General features: G+C 36.5%; 1 protein-coding gene across 3 annotated transcripts in view; it reads left to right on the forward strand.

Moving 5' to 3' along the window:
- The window catches only part of GRHL2 (grainyhead like transcription factor 2), a 237252-nt gene that overhangs the window by 197253 nt on the left and 27662 nt on the right, over positions 1 to 12337 (forward strand). For all 3 annotated transcript variants that reach the window (XM_020969479.2, XM_020969495.2, XM_020969486.2), the window contains exons 10-12: positions 3024 to 3111; positions 3686 to 3825; positions 9042 to 9073. In XM_020969479.2, the coding sequence (XP_020825138.2) occupies positions 3024 to 3111; positions 3686 to 3825; positions 9042 to 9073 (260 nt within the window). The remainder of the gene's footprint in view (positions 1 to 3023; positions 3112 to 3685; positions 3826 to 9041; positions 9074 to 12337) is intronic.

Below are 12337 nucleotides of genomic sequence, written 5' to 3' on the forward strand. Positions count from 1 at the left end.
AGTCAGGAGGACCTGAGTTCAAATCTAGCGTCAGACATTTGACACTAGCTGTGTGACCTTAGGCAAGTCACTTAACTCCAATTGCCTCACCAAAAAAAGAAATTGTGTGAATCAATAATAATGCTTATTTTCTAGCATCAAACTATTTACAAGTGTGATAATTTTTCTAATTTTACCCATGCTTCAAGCCTCCAGCTCATCTTCATTCCTTAGGGCAATTTTTTCCTAACTATTCTTACCCTTACTTCTCTCCTCCTTCTTGGAACTTCTCATATACATAAACTCAGACTCATCTCTGACTTTCAGTCTCTTTATCTATGGGGAGGTTGGATTAGATTGATAATTTTAAAGGAGGAGCTTGATATACAGAGCTTTGGATCTGGGAGCTAGTGCATACATTTAACAAGATGCATTTTTTCAGTTTTGAGGAAAGAAAAACAAGAATAAAAGTGTCATTGGTTTACATTCCAAAAGAGTGTAAGCTTCTTGAGACCAGAAACTCTTTTCATCTTAATATTTGCACCTCTAATGCCTGGCAAATAGTAGCTTAATATGTATTTATTGAATGGATTCAATTGGGTTGAATCATCAAAATCCAAATTAGTTTTCATGTAGAGTTTACAGAATTGTCTTAAAGGATATCTGGAAAGCCTGAGAGGTGGGAGGGAAGACTACCCATGTGCCTAGGCTGTTTTTCGGCATGTTGTTAACTCAGGTAATCATTGACCTCCCGTTAAATGGACAAGAGCAGGCTCAAGAGCATGCTACCATCACCGATTGACTGGTTCTATCTGGGAATGTGTATTTTTTCTTTCCAAATTGTCATGAGAGTAAAATCTGAGTGCTTAGGAGGAAGAAGAATAAAGCACAATTATGTAGTTTAGATACATAGCCAAAAATACTGTTACAATGAGATGGTGTGGTGACCCAATCCTGAGTACTTATTTCCCTCAGGTCTCTTATAGTTCTACAAGTCTAGGATTCTCTATATTGTCTCATTTATTTATTTAAGAAGCCACATGACATAGTGTATAAGGAGCTGGCTTTGGAGTCAGAAAGATCTGGTTTATCAAGACCTGTCTGTGACACATATTAGCTGACTGACCGTAGACAAGTTACCTAAACTCTCTAAGTCATTTTTGAGTTGTTGAAATGCATTAAAAGGACAGAGTTTTTACATTAAGAGTTTCCTATAGTGATGAAGTCAAAGATCCAGATGTGTGTGTGTACACAGATGTGTGTGTGTGTGTAAATATATAAATAAAACTGTTTTAGGAACTCCTGGTATGAAAAAGTCCTCCAATGAGAAAGAATTAGAGTTCGGATGTGGTGGTTCTATTGTCATTGATGTAGATAATGGTTTATTGTAGATATTTTGTTAAATTGTTTCCATTTTGTATCCATTTATTGTCTTGCCAGTTTTGTCCTTAAATATTCTCAGGATGATGAGGCTTAAACCGGTTTTATCAGCAAGATTATGAACTACTTGTTGTTTTTCTAAGACTCTACTGCTAACAGTGCTTCCATCAGATTTTACAAATGAGTTTATATTCTACAGTGGCATTGCCCTTGGCTGCCTATCTCTCTTTAGTTGCCAAAGAAACAAAATGTTTCCTGGATAAGATAGGTTCAGGATTCTTTGGGCCTCCTCATTGTGTCAATTGCTTTATATACACTAAATTTCAATAGGAAATGATTTAATCCACATTGATATATGCTCTTTTATCCATTGGACATTTCTTGTGCTGCAAACTCATTTAAATATGTCACATTCAAGGTGGTTTAATTTCATTAGCTATTTCTTCTCATCTTTATTCTTTCTTGCAATTTCATACTAATTTTGATCTCTGCTCTAAAATTAACGAACCAACTTAATATAGATAGCTGATTCAGGTGCGATTCCCCCATCAGTAACCATTCATTTCTTCTCTGTTTAGACATAGTTTTAATATTTTTGATATTATTTGATGTTTATCATATCCAGCCCCTTCCAATGCTCTTCTTAAAAAGGGTATTAATATATAGGAGTTTGGTGTTTGTGTAATCAATAAAACTTTGATTCTAATTTCTTGATTCTGAACCATATTTTCACTGTATTTCCATATACTTGCTTGCCTTTGCGTTGAAGTCACCAAGTATTAGAATATATCCTGATTGAATTTGAAGGGACTTACCCAATTCTTCATAGAATTTCTGTGTGTTCTTCTCTGTGTTGGGTATAAACTCCAGTTACCTTTATGTTGGTCTTTTTACTTATGGTATAAATGAGCCCTGTGGTGGTGACCAAGTGTCCTGTAAATTGTTTCTTGTTGCCTGAGTCTGCAGAGTAAACTAATACTGCCAACTCTTTTATTTGATGTCCCAAGGGGAGCCTGTGAGCCCTTCTTCCATTTAACTGAAACTTCCTTGTACCTTTGTGTTTCATTTGTATCTAGGATATCAATACTGATGTGATTTATTTCTTCCACTAGTATGTTGACTAATTGGTTGTTAGCTCATATTTGTAGTTAAGATAATGTTTATAGGCAATCGAAAAAGAGTATGATACTTAATATTGCTTCTTTTTTTCTGTCAATCTGCTACCATTACTTGTCTTAAATTCTATTATTGTAGTTACTAGCATTATTTAACATTCATCATTGTCCAGTCGGTTATAAAGTTGAACGTGTTTTCTTTGGGTGGATTCCAAATTGAAATTCTATAGACAGACAAGAAAGCAAAACCAGGAGAGAGGATGGAATCACCCCCAAAAGGAAGATGGGTGTCAATATGGTGCAGAGGTCAGAAATGTGGTCTATATCAATAAATTGATCTCAGTTGTTTTCAAGGATCTTTAATACATCATAAAGCTTTCCCAGTTGAAGCCCTGACCCCGCCTGAATGATAGAAATGAGACTCCCACCCCATCTTTCTCTTTCCTCTGGCTTGTTTCACATTCACCAAGATTTGTAATGGAGATGATAGCTTTGGGTGCTTTTTTTTAAAACATGCCTGGCATTGTTTGTGTTTGTTTTCACTGGCAGGGAGCAGAAAGAAAAATCCGTGATGAAGAGAGGAAGCAGAACAGAAAGAAAGGAAAAGGCCAAGCAGCGCAAACCCAGTGCAACAACTGTGAGTTTGACTGGAAAATTGGGTATTTAAGACTATCACTTCATTAGGGAAAGGAAGGTGAAGGGAGGCTGTGTGTTGTCATAGATGTGGTGGGATCAAGAAGACTTAGGTTCAGATTTTGACTATGACGCTTACTGATTGAGTAACCATGGGAAAATTATCTATTATCTCTGAGCTTAAGTTTTTTACTTGTAAAATGGAGATAATCCTAACTTGCCATCTACCTCAAAGAGTTTTTATGGTGCTCAAATCAGATAATATATGTAGAGAGTATTACAATCATTAAGACATCAGAAGGGATAGAGCCAGTCTTAGGGAAAACTATGTATATACTAGGGGTGTCCTGAGTTTTCTCAGCTCTTGGCCACCTGCTTGCTACATCATTGCTGTTAGAGACATAATCTGTGTAGGATGGGCAAATTAACACCTCATATTTGCTTTAATCCGCGTTACTTTTTAGGGCAGCCTTTTCTCTTCACGGAGATAATTAACTTTATCTAGGGCTAGGGCTGTGGTTGGGATTTCTAAATCAAATATAACCCTCAGTCACTAAGAGTTTTGCAATTCTGCTCAGCCACTGATGGGAAGTTGACAGCAATACCCTTACAAAAAAAGAGCGACATCACCTACTTCAAGACAATGACTGACTTGGATTCCCAGCCCGTTCTCTTCATACCAGATGTTCATTTTGGAAACTTACAGAGGACTGGGCAGGTAAGATGCACCTACCATCCATGGGTATGAGTCATGGACCCTGAAGGCAGCTGAAATTGACTATAGCAATGTGGGTTGGGTTGGGGTTTTTTTCTGGTTTGTTTATTTTAAAGTACTCTTCTTTAAGTATCACAAAATGTCAGAGCTCTGCTTACTGAAAGTAGAACTTTTTTTTTAATGACATAAGAGTGGAAATACTCCATTAAGGACAGGAATAGACAGAACAATGGAGAAAGATCTTTGGGAGTATGAGAAAAAGTTCTGATCCTTGCTGAATTGGCTTGATGCCATAGAGTGCCACCTAGTGGTAAGAAGTGAAGATGTGACTGTTGTCTTCCATCTTAGCACCAAAAGGAAGTGGCCTACAAGTCCAATATGGGAAATCTGAACATTTCTCAGTTTGTTTATTTTTTCGCTGATTAGTTCCTGCTCTTATCGTAAATGGACCAGATTTCAGGGAGTCAAAAAGGTGGTTACTGTAAGAAATACAGACTAACAGAACAATTTAATAAGAAAGGAGGAGTTGAAGTGGCCTATTTTTAATGATACTTTCTCTGCTAGATGTGTCTTCCAAATGTTTTGGAAACACAAATCTTCCCAAACTGATGTTAGTGAAAGATCTGTTTCAAAGAGCCCTTTAAATCAAATGTGAGAGCACAACAGTTCAGACTGGACCTTAAACAAAACAACCTCCACACCAAACTTAATCCCAAAGTACCACCTTGTGAGTGAGAATTTGGAAATGGAGTCAAGAGGGCTTGAGCTGGCTCATGACTTTTCATGAGTTGTCAGCCTTTCAAAAGCAAAGAGCCAGGTTCAAACAAAACTCAACTTTTGCTTCCATTTTCATCATTCATGTGCCCATTCATTACTCAGAAAAAACATATTTTTAGCTGGATGGTAAAAGAGAGTTCAATATATTTTCATAACCATTTTTTAATTTAAAAAATCATTCTTGAGTTATTCTGTCCCTACCTTGGGTAGTGTTTAAACTTAGCTATATGTATGGGATGGAAGTATGTTGTACACTAGAACAAAGGAGTGACTGCCCATGTTTGAAGTCTCTTTGCCCTTACAGAACTTCACTACATACTGTCCAAGAGAGGGAACAATTGTGGAAATTGTCATTGTTATTATTTACTAGCAGTCTTTTGATTCTGGTTTCATGTTAAATCCCTAAATACTAGCTTTTCCTATGGCAACTTTCCTCTATAATTTAAAAAGCCACAAAGCAATTGTAAGAAGGAAAAAGACAATTTACTCTGTATATACAGGCTAAGAGTGTGGTTGGAGAAGATATGGTTCTTAGGCCATTATTAACAATTTGGAGATAGGAAGAAAGCAGAACATTTTGGCCAAACATGGCCCCTTATGCCCATCAGCCCCTATATCAAAGCAATGTTGTAGCTGCTGCCTCCTCTGATTTCGCCAAGCCCACAATCTGATCAAAGCACTGAGAAGAAGAGACAGTGATACCTTTACATATTTTAGTGACCACAGTTACAAAAGCTGTATTTCTTTCCACTAAGCCCACAAAGTCATACCACATCAATTCTCTGGAGACCAGCTTTCTGCAACCCTCAGGCTTTCAGAAGGACCCCAGACTCTAAAAGCAAGTGGGGAAGGAGCAGGGAGGTGAAGTGGCATGGAGGGTGAAGGAGCTGCTCTTGAGCACACAAACTGACAAAGCAGGGAACAGCCAGAGAACTGAACAATTATATTATGTAGCCTATAGGTTATAACAATTATATGGTATATATATATTATATAATGAAATATAGTCTATAGCAGGTTAATAGAGTATTATTTGTATACTATATATTTACTGTGGCATACTATAGTGTAGTATATATTATATATCATATAGTCTATTCTATATAGTAAATAATATAGTTTATATATAAAATGTTATATATATTATACTATAGTAACAGAAAATATATTAATAAGGTAATAAAATATATGATTTAAAACATTGTACATACTATATACTAACAGTATAGTTAGTATATAGTTAATATAACATACTAACATATATTATTTATAACATTATATAACCATTATATATCATAAATAAATATGCTATCATATCATTAATATATAATTATATTACTATAATATAATATGTTATATATATATATAACATTTATTTTACTATATTATATACTATATAGAACAGCATGAATGATATATACTATACCATAGTTTAGTATAGCATATATAATATATTATAATACAGTTGATAGTTAATAATAGTCTAAAAGTTATAGTCTATAGAAGATTATATAATCTATAGATTATATGGTACATTATAGTCTATAGTAGATTAGTAATATATTAGTATAGTATACAGGCATATGCTATGCTATAGTATATAGTATAAAGTATACTATAGTACATAATACTGTAATATTCATAATATGTAGTAGTGTAGTGTGTACTAGATTACAGTCTATATAGAGAATATCATATAGTATATTATGTTGTATATAAATTATGAGCACATAGTTGGTGATGTCAATAGAAGACCAACGTTTTAATGCAAAATTTAAGAACCACGGGAAAAATCACATAAGATGAGATATGAAAGAAGCAAAGAGGAGGAAAGAAGAAGGGGAAGACAACAGTGGGAATTGGAAGTGACTATGGGGATACTGAACAGCAGTTAATCTGATAGAGAAAAAGTAAGCTAGTGATAGAACAATTGAAAGAGGGGAGGGAAGGGTGGGCAGCATAGACAGCTATCTATAGCTCCTATGGGTAGTGTTGTTCGGACACTAAGGAAACATCAACCATAAGACAAGAAACAGCAAAGAGCCATTTAGATAAGTTTCATTAGCCATTGGTATGTCAAAGGACAACTGTCCTATTGCTAGATAATATCAGAGCTTTTTCTTAGGAGTCAGGGATAAAGTCTGGGAGTATTTACTATCTTCTTGCCTCTGTAGTGCTATTTCAATGATTCAGCCTATTAAGCAAGATATTATCCAAAATAGTAAATGCTATATAGCAAAGAATTCATGAGAAAGTTGATCAACTGTAGGACTTTCAAAATCTGAGCATTTCTTGTTCTGGGAAATCTGTTAGAACTATAAAATTAGAAGAAAGGTTGAAAAAGTTTTGGGTTGGTGTCATGTCTGCAGAGGTATTACCTGGTAATGATGAAGAATGATCAGTCTCTGGAATCAACCTTCTCCCAAGCATACATTATTGAAGTGGTGAGAAATGTTTCTCCTTCACACTCCATAAGCAAAGTTAGTGTATGTGAATTAGAAGGGCAAGTACAAGCTGGCTAGGAGGTACCTGTGATCCTTTATTGCAGAATTCACAGATGATGCTTTAAAACTGACCAACCCAAGCACATGGACAGTTAGGATGAAGAGATGCTTTTTTTTGGAGGGTGAGAAAACCCCTTGGGAAAAGGATGCATCTCTCTTGTATTCACAAATTTATTTTGCATAGAGGCAGATAGGTTGGTTGTTTTTTTTGTTTGTTTGTTTTTTCTCTGCTGTTGTTGTTTTTGCCTAGGGAGTTATTTGGCTGCACATTCATGAGAGAGGAAAATTACTCCCTACCATCCCCTACAACAGAAGCTGACATCAGGAACTTTTCTAGGAAAAATCATTTCCAGAGCTACTATGGGGGTCAATACACATTGTGTTTTATGCTCTGCTTGATTTATATCTGAAATTCATCACAATGACAAGTGCATGTTAGAAGGACCCTGAATCATCAAGAGAAGGTTAAATTATGTTCTATGCACCCTACTTAAGAAGATAGAAAAGAATATTGTACATTTATGAAAGATTGTAATTAAAAAACCCAAAAATTAAATTAAGACAAGTCCAGCACTTAGAAGGATAACCTTCACCTTTCTGGGGAAAACAATGTCATGAATAATTTATTCTCTAAGGCTTCAAGATATCTGAAGTTTTACTATGGAACAACTCCTAGGCTTGCTAGCCACTATTAACATTTGCTAGGAGTTTCCCAGAAACTTCCAAACTACCACTGACTTCCCCCCTCTAGAATGCTGATGAAGGAACAGTGATCTGAATATCTTAGAGCTCAAGTAGACTTGGCTGGCGTGCCTTCCAGTTGGGCATCAAATGAGGGGAAGTGAATGAGCTATATAGATATTTTGCCATGTCTAAGTTAAAAGGGCCACAGATCATTAGGAAGTGAATGTATAAAGCAGCCTTATAGTTAGTTCTCACAAGTCAGTAGGTCCCTAAAGCCCAAGTATCTGTCTGTAGCAGATAGGATAACATCTGCTTCACAAGGAAAATTTCATCAAAAGCAAACAAAACCATCTGAGTATTTGTCTTCACTTTTTAAAGATTCACTGACTTATTTCCTTTCTGTTTGTTTTTTTCATGGATCACAAAAAAGATTGATTCCCTTCTGCCCCTCAACTTATGTGAGGTCTCCTTGATGAATAGGGGGACCATCTGCAAGTATGAACTTGCTCAATTCAGATGCAGCTGGCTTTAGACTTTTCTGTTGTTGAGGGATATCAGGACCCTCTGTCCTCCTTGAAGAATAAGCTAAGAAGCCAGAAGTTTATGCTATGGGAGCAGGGGGTGCTTTTTTGTATGTCCCTCCTGTCCATGTTTTCATCTTTACCCCACATAACAGCTGATCCAGGAGTCAATTCCTTCATGTATTGACTTTAATACATTAGTCACAGAACATACAGACACCTAGCCAAAGAAGCCTTTTCCAGTTTTGCCACCTTCTGTGGCTTATAGACCTTGTTTAAAAGTCTCCTAACACAAGCAACCAATATCTGGACTAGACTAGACCAGAAACAATCTTTGCTTTAGAGTTCTAGGTAACATGACCAGGATTACTTTGACTAAACCCTGCAAGAAGAGATAGTAAGAGATACCCCATTTAAAATAACTCTAGACAGTATAAAATAATTAGGTTTTAAATGTTGTTTCATTAAGATATAAAAAACTTAAAAAAAGATATAAAAAACTTCTTTCCGGGGGGTAATTGTTGTTCTGTTAAGATTTACATTTAAAAAAAAACATATACATACATGCTGCACTCAACAGTTTTGCCCTTTTTGAGAAAGGGAAGGAGACAGAATTTTAGGGAAGACTATGGCTCACACAGTATATTTTTTCATCTCTCTTCTCTGAATGATGTTCTTTCAGCTGGGATAATAGGACCGGGGTAAATCTGTAAATCTGTTATTTTTTCTGCAGGCATATTACAACACTGATGACGAGCGAGAAGGGTAAGACATTTAGTTCTTTTATTTCAAAGCTTGGAGGGAAATAAGAGACAGTCAGTGCATACCAGTAGAAATGCTCCATCTGTGTATTCCAAACAGGGGGTGGAACCTCTCCAATCCTGGCTTTTAATTCCTGATTATGATGGAGTTGATACTAAGGACCATTTGGGAAGGAAGCCCAGTAAATACTACATTCCTGTTCTGACTCTCATATTTCTTCTTTTCCTCTCTAAGGACTAACTTGTGTTGTGTTTTGTTTTGTTTTATCCTGAGTGACCTAATTTTTCAGCCTTTCCACTTCAAATAGAATCTTAAGTAAGGAGAAATAAAGAGGTAGCAGGGAATGTGATTGTTCTGAATGATATTTAGAGTGCATTGTATATTTCATTATTAAGCATCAACTTTGCAATACGCTGTGCTAGGTGCTGAATCTATAAAGATAAAAAACAATACGTTCCCTGTCCTCAAGGAGCTTATTGTTGGCTCTTCGTGGTACAAAGTAAGGCAGGAAGGAAAGGATCACTTGGACCTTCCTGGTCACCTAAGCTCACCCACCCTAATTTATTTGAGCATAGGATGATAATCTGTCATTGCTATATAATCAGAATGACAAGGACTCTATGAGTAGTACTTCTTAAAGTGAAAATAGTCTTTAACACCAGCTTCCTCTATATCATACTCATACAAATCCTCCATTCCAGGAATATTAGTGAATTGTGTGTGAAGTGGAGAAGAGGGTAAAGTGAAGTTAGAAGGAAGAGTTGAAATGGCCCTAGGTACTTTTATTTAAGTCACTAAAAACATTGGCACCTATTAATTCACCCATGCCATAGTTTCATCTTCTGGTCTACAAGGCGAACAGAAACATGGAAGCTCTTCTATTTCTTTCAAGATACTAGACAAGTGAGCATAGTTCTTTCACCTTTTAGGGGACTCTAGATTTTCACTGACTACTGTGAACTCAAGAAGCCGGTAGGAGAATGGATGGGGCTTCACTTTTTTTTCTTTTTGAAAAGAAGAAAAAGGCAGGCATTGGTCTTCCAGATCTTATTATTGTTATTTATTACCATTTATATACCACTTTATACTTTCCAAAGCACCACAATCTTCATTATTTCATTTCAATGAAGTTAGACCAGAAACAACTTTGCTTTAGATTTCTAAGTAATATGACCAAGACTACTCTGGCTAAATCCTACAAGAACATAAATGCTTAAGAGTTGGAAGGGACCTTAGGGGAATCCTGTCTTCATTCCTGATCAGTGGTCATCTAGCCTCTTGCTTGATGACCTACACTGATGGGGGCTCACTACTTCATGAGTCAGCACATTCTAATACTGGTGACTTGTAGATGTGAGAAAATTCTTTCTTATGTTGAGCCACAACCTCTTCTTTTATAACTTTTCACCCTTCCTGTCCTAATTCCGCCCTTTTAATCTGCAAACCATAAGCTTAAGCATTCTTCTACTGGACACCTCTTAGATATTTGCAGAGAGCTATCATATGTCTTCAAAGCTTCTCTCTTTGGGACAAACATTTCCAGTGTCTGCAGCTGAGTCTTCTAAGAGATTTGCATGCTCCTGGTCACCTTGGTTGCCTTCTTTGATGGCTCCTGATTGTCACGATCTTCCTTCAAAGGTGGTACCCAGAACTGGGCACAGTACTCTGCTTTCTGTGATCTAGAAGAGAAATGTCTATTAACTCAGTTTAATGTTTTTGGTAGCTCTATTACATTGTCAGCCCGTATTAATCATATGCTTGACTAAATCTACTCCCATTCTCCTTGTCTTTCCCCACACGACTTTATTCCAACTCACCTTATAATTTTGGAATTGAATTTGAGCTTGGGGACAGATATGATTATTCTTATTTTCAAATGAGTAAATTGAGGCTCACTGGACTTAAGTAATGATTAAAATCACACTTATAGTTAGTAACAAAGTCAAGACTAGAACCCAGGTCTCTTGCTACTCACCTATAATGCTTTCATCATTAATCTGTATACAAGTTCATCTATTTGGTACCTATATTTTCTATCCACTCTCTGTTTACCCCTTAATTATTAATAGCTTTGATACCCAAGGTGTTATTAGTATTGTTAACACCCTCAATGAAGAAGCAACAGGGAGCAGGAGCCAGAAACCAGAATAGGAATCAGGAAAATCTGGGTTCAAGTCCTGTCTCTACTGTGTATTGGCTGTGAGCCTCTGCACAAATAACTTAACCTCTCAGTAATCCCCTCCCCCAAATAACTTTATAAGATAATTAGTTGCAGATCCATGTGGGATTTGCTCACCAGAAATTAAGTGGTCTGATGAAATCCTAGGTTTGGACTGTCCTCTTTTCTATTACTGCCCAACCCTTCAGTACCCTGAGAAATAACTCAGGATTCTTTGTGAATACATATACACTTTTCTCCCCTGAATCTTATCTCTCCTCTTCCCTTCCAATCAATCAAAAACATTTATTAAATGCCTTCTATGAGCCACACACTGTGCTAGGCATGAAGGATACAGATATAAAAATAAGATAATCCCTGCCTTCAGAGAGGTTATATTCTGTTACTATCCCTGAAATCTGTGTGTCAGAACACCAGATCATTTTCAGTCATATCAACCACTCTTTCTATGTCACCCTGGATTTCCTTGGTTGCTCTCACCCTGTTTTTACTAGATGCTAGGGTTCTTTCCAAATTTAGATTCAGTTTCCATCCACATTCTTCTGCACGCTAATATACTCAATAAATATTTGACATTTTATATACCTTTTCTCATTTAATCCTTACAACAACCCTGGGGGGTGAGTGATAAAAATTATGATCATACCCATTTTACAGATGAGGAAACAGAGGCTGTGAAAGGTTAAGTCTTTTTTCCATTGGTTACACAGCTAATACATGGAAGAGGTTGAATTTGAACCCAGGTCTCTCTTGCATCTAAGTCCCACACTTTTTTCTATTACATCAAACTAACTCATAGTAAATGTCCAGAGACCAACTGACTACCTCAAATCAGTAAATCAGAAAAGCAGACATTGGGGACAGCGAGGTAGCACAGTGGATACAGCACTGGCCTTGAAGTCAGTGGGACCTGAGTTCAAATCTGGCCTCAGACCAGACATTTGACACTTACTAGTTTTGTGACCCTGGGAAAGTCTCTTAACCCCAATTGCCTTTAAAAAAAGAAAGAAAAGTAGACATCAAAGATGATAAATAACGTGGTTCTCTGTTATGTCTTTGCCATGGGGTAAACTTTACTTTCCTTCATT

The sequence above is a fragment of the Phascolarctos cinereus genome, unplaced genomic scaffold (assembly GCF_003287225.1).
Source record: "Phascolarctos cinereus isolate Bilbo 61053 unplaced genomic scaffold, phaCin_HiC Scaffold_4;HRSCAF=312, whole genome shotgun sequence".
Taxonomy (NCBI): Eukaryota; Metazoa; Chordata; class Mammalia; order Diprotodontia; family Phascolarctidae; genus Phascolarctos; species Phascolarctos cinereus.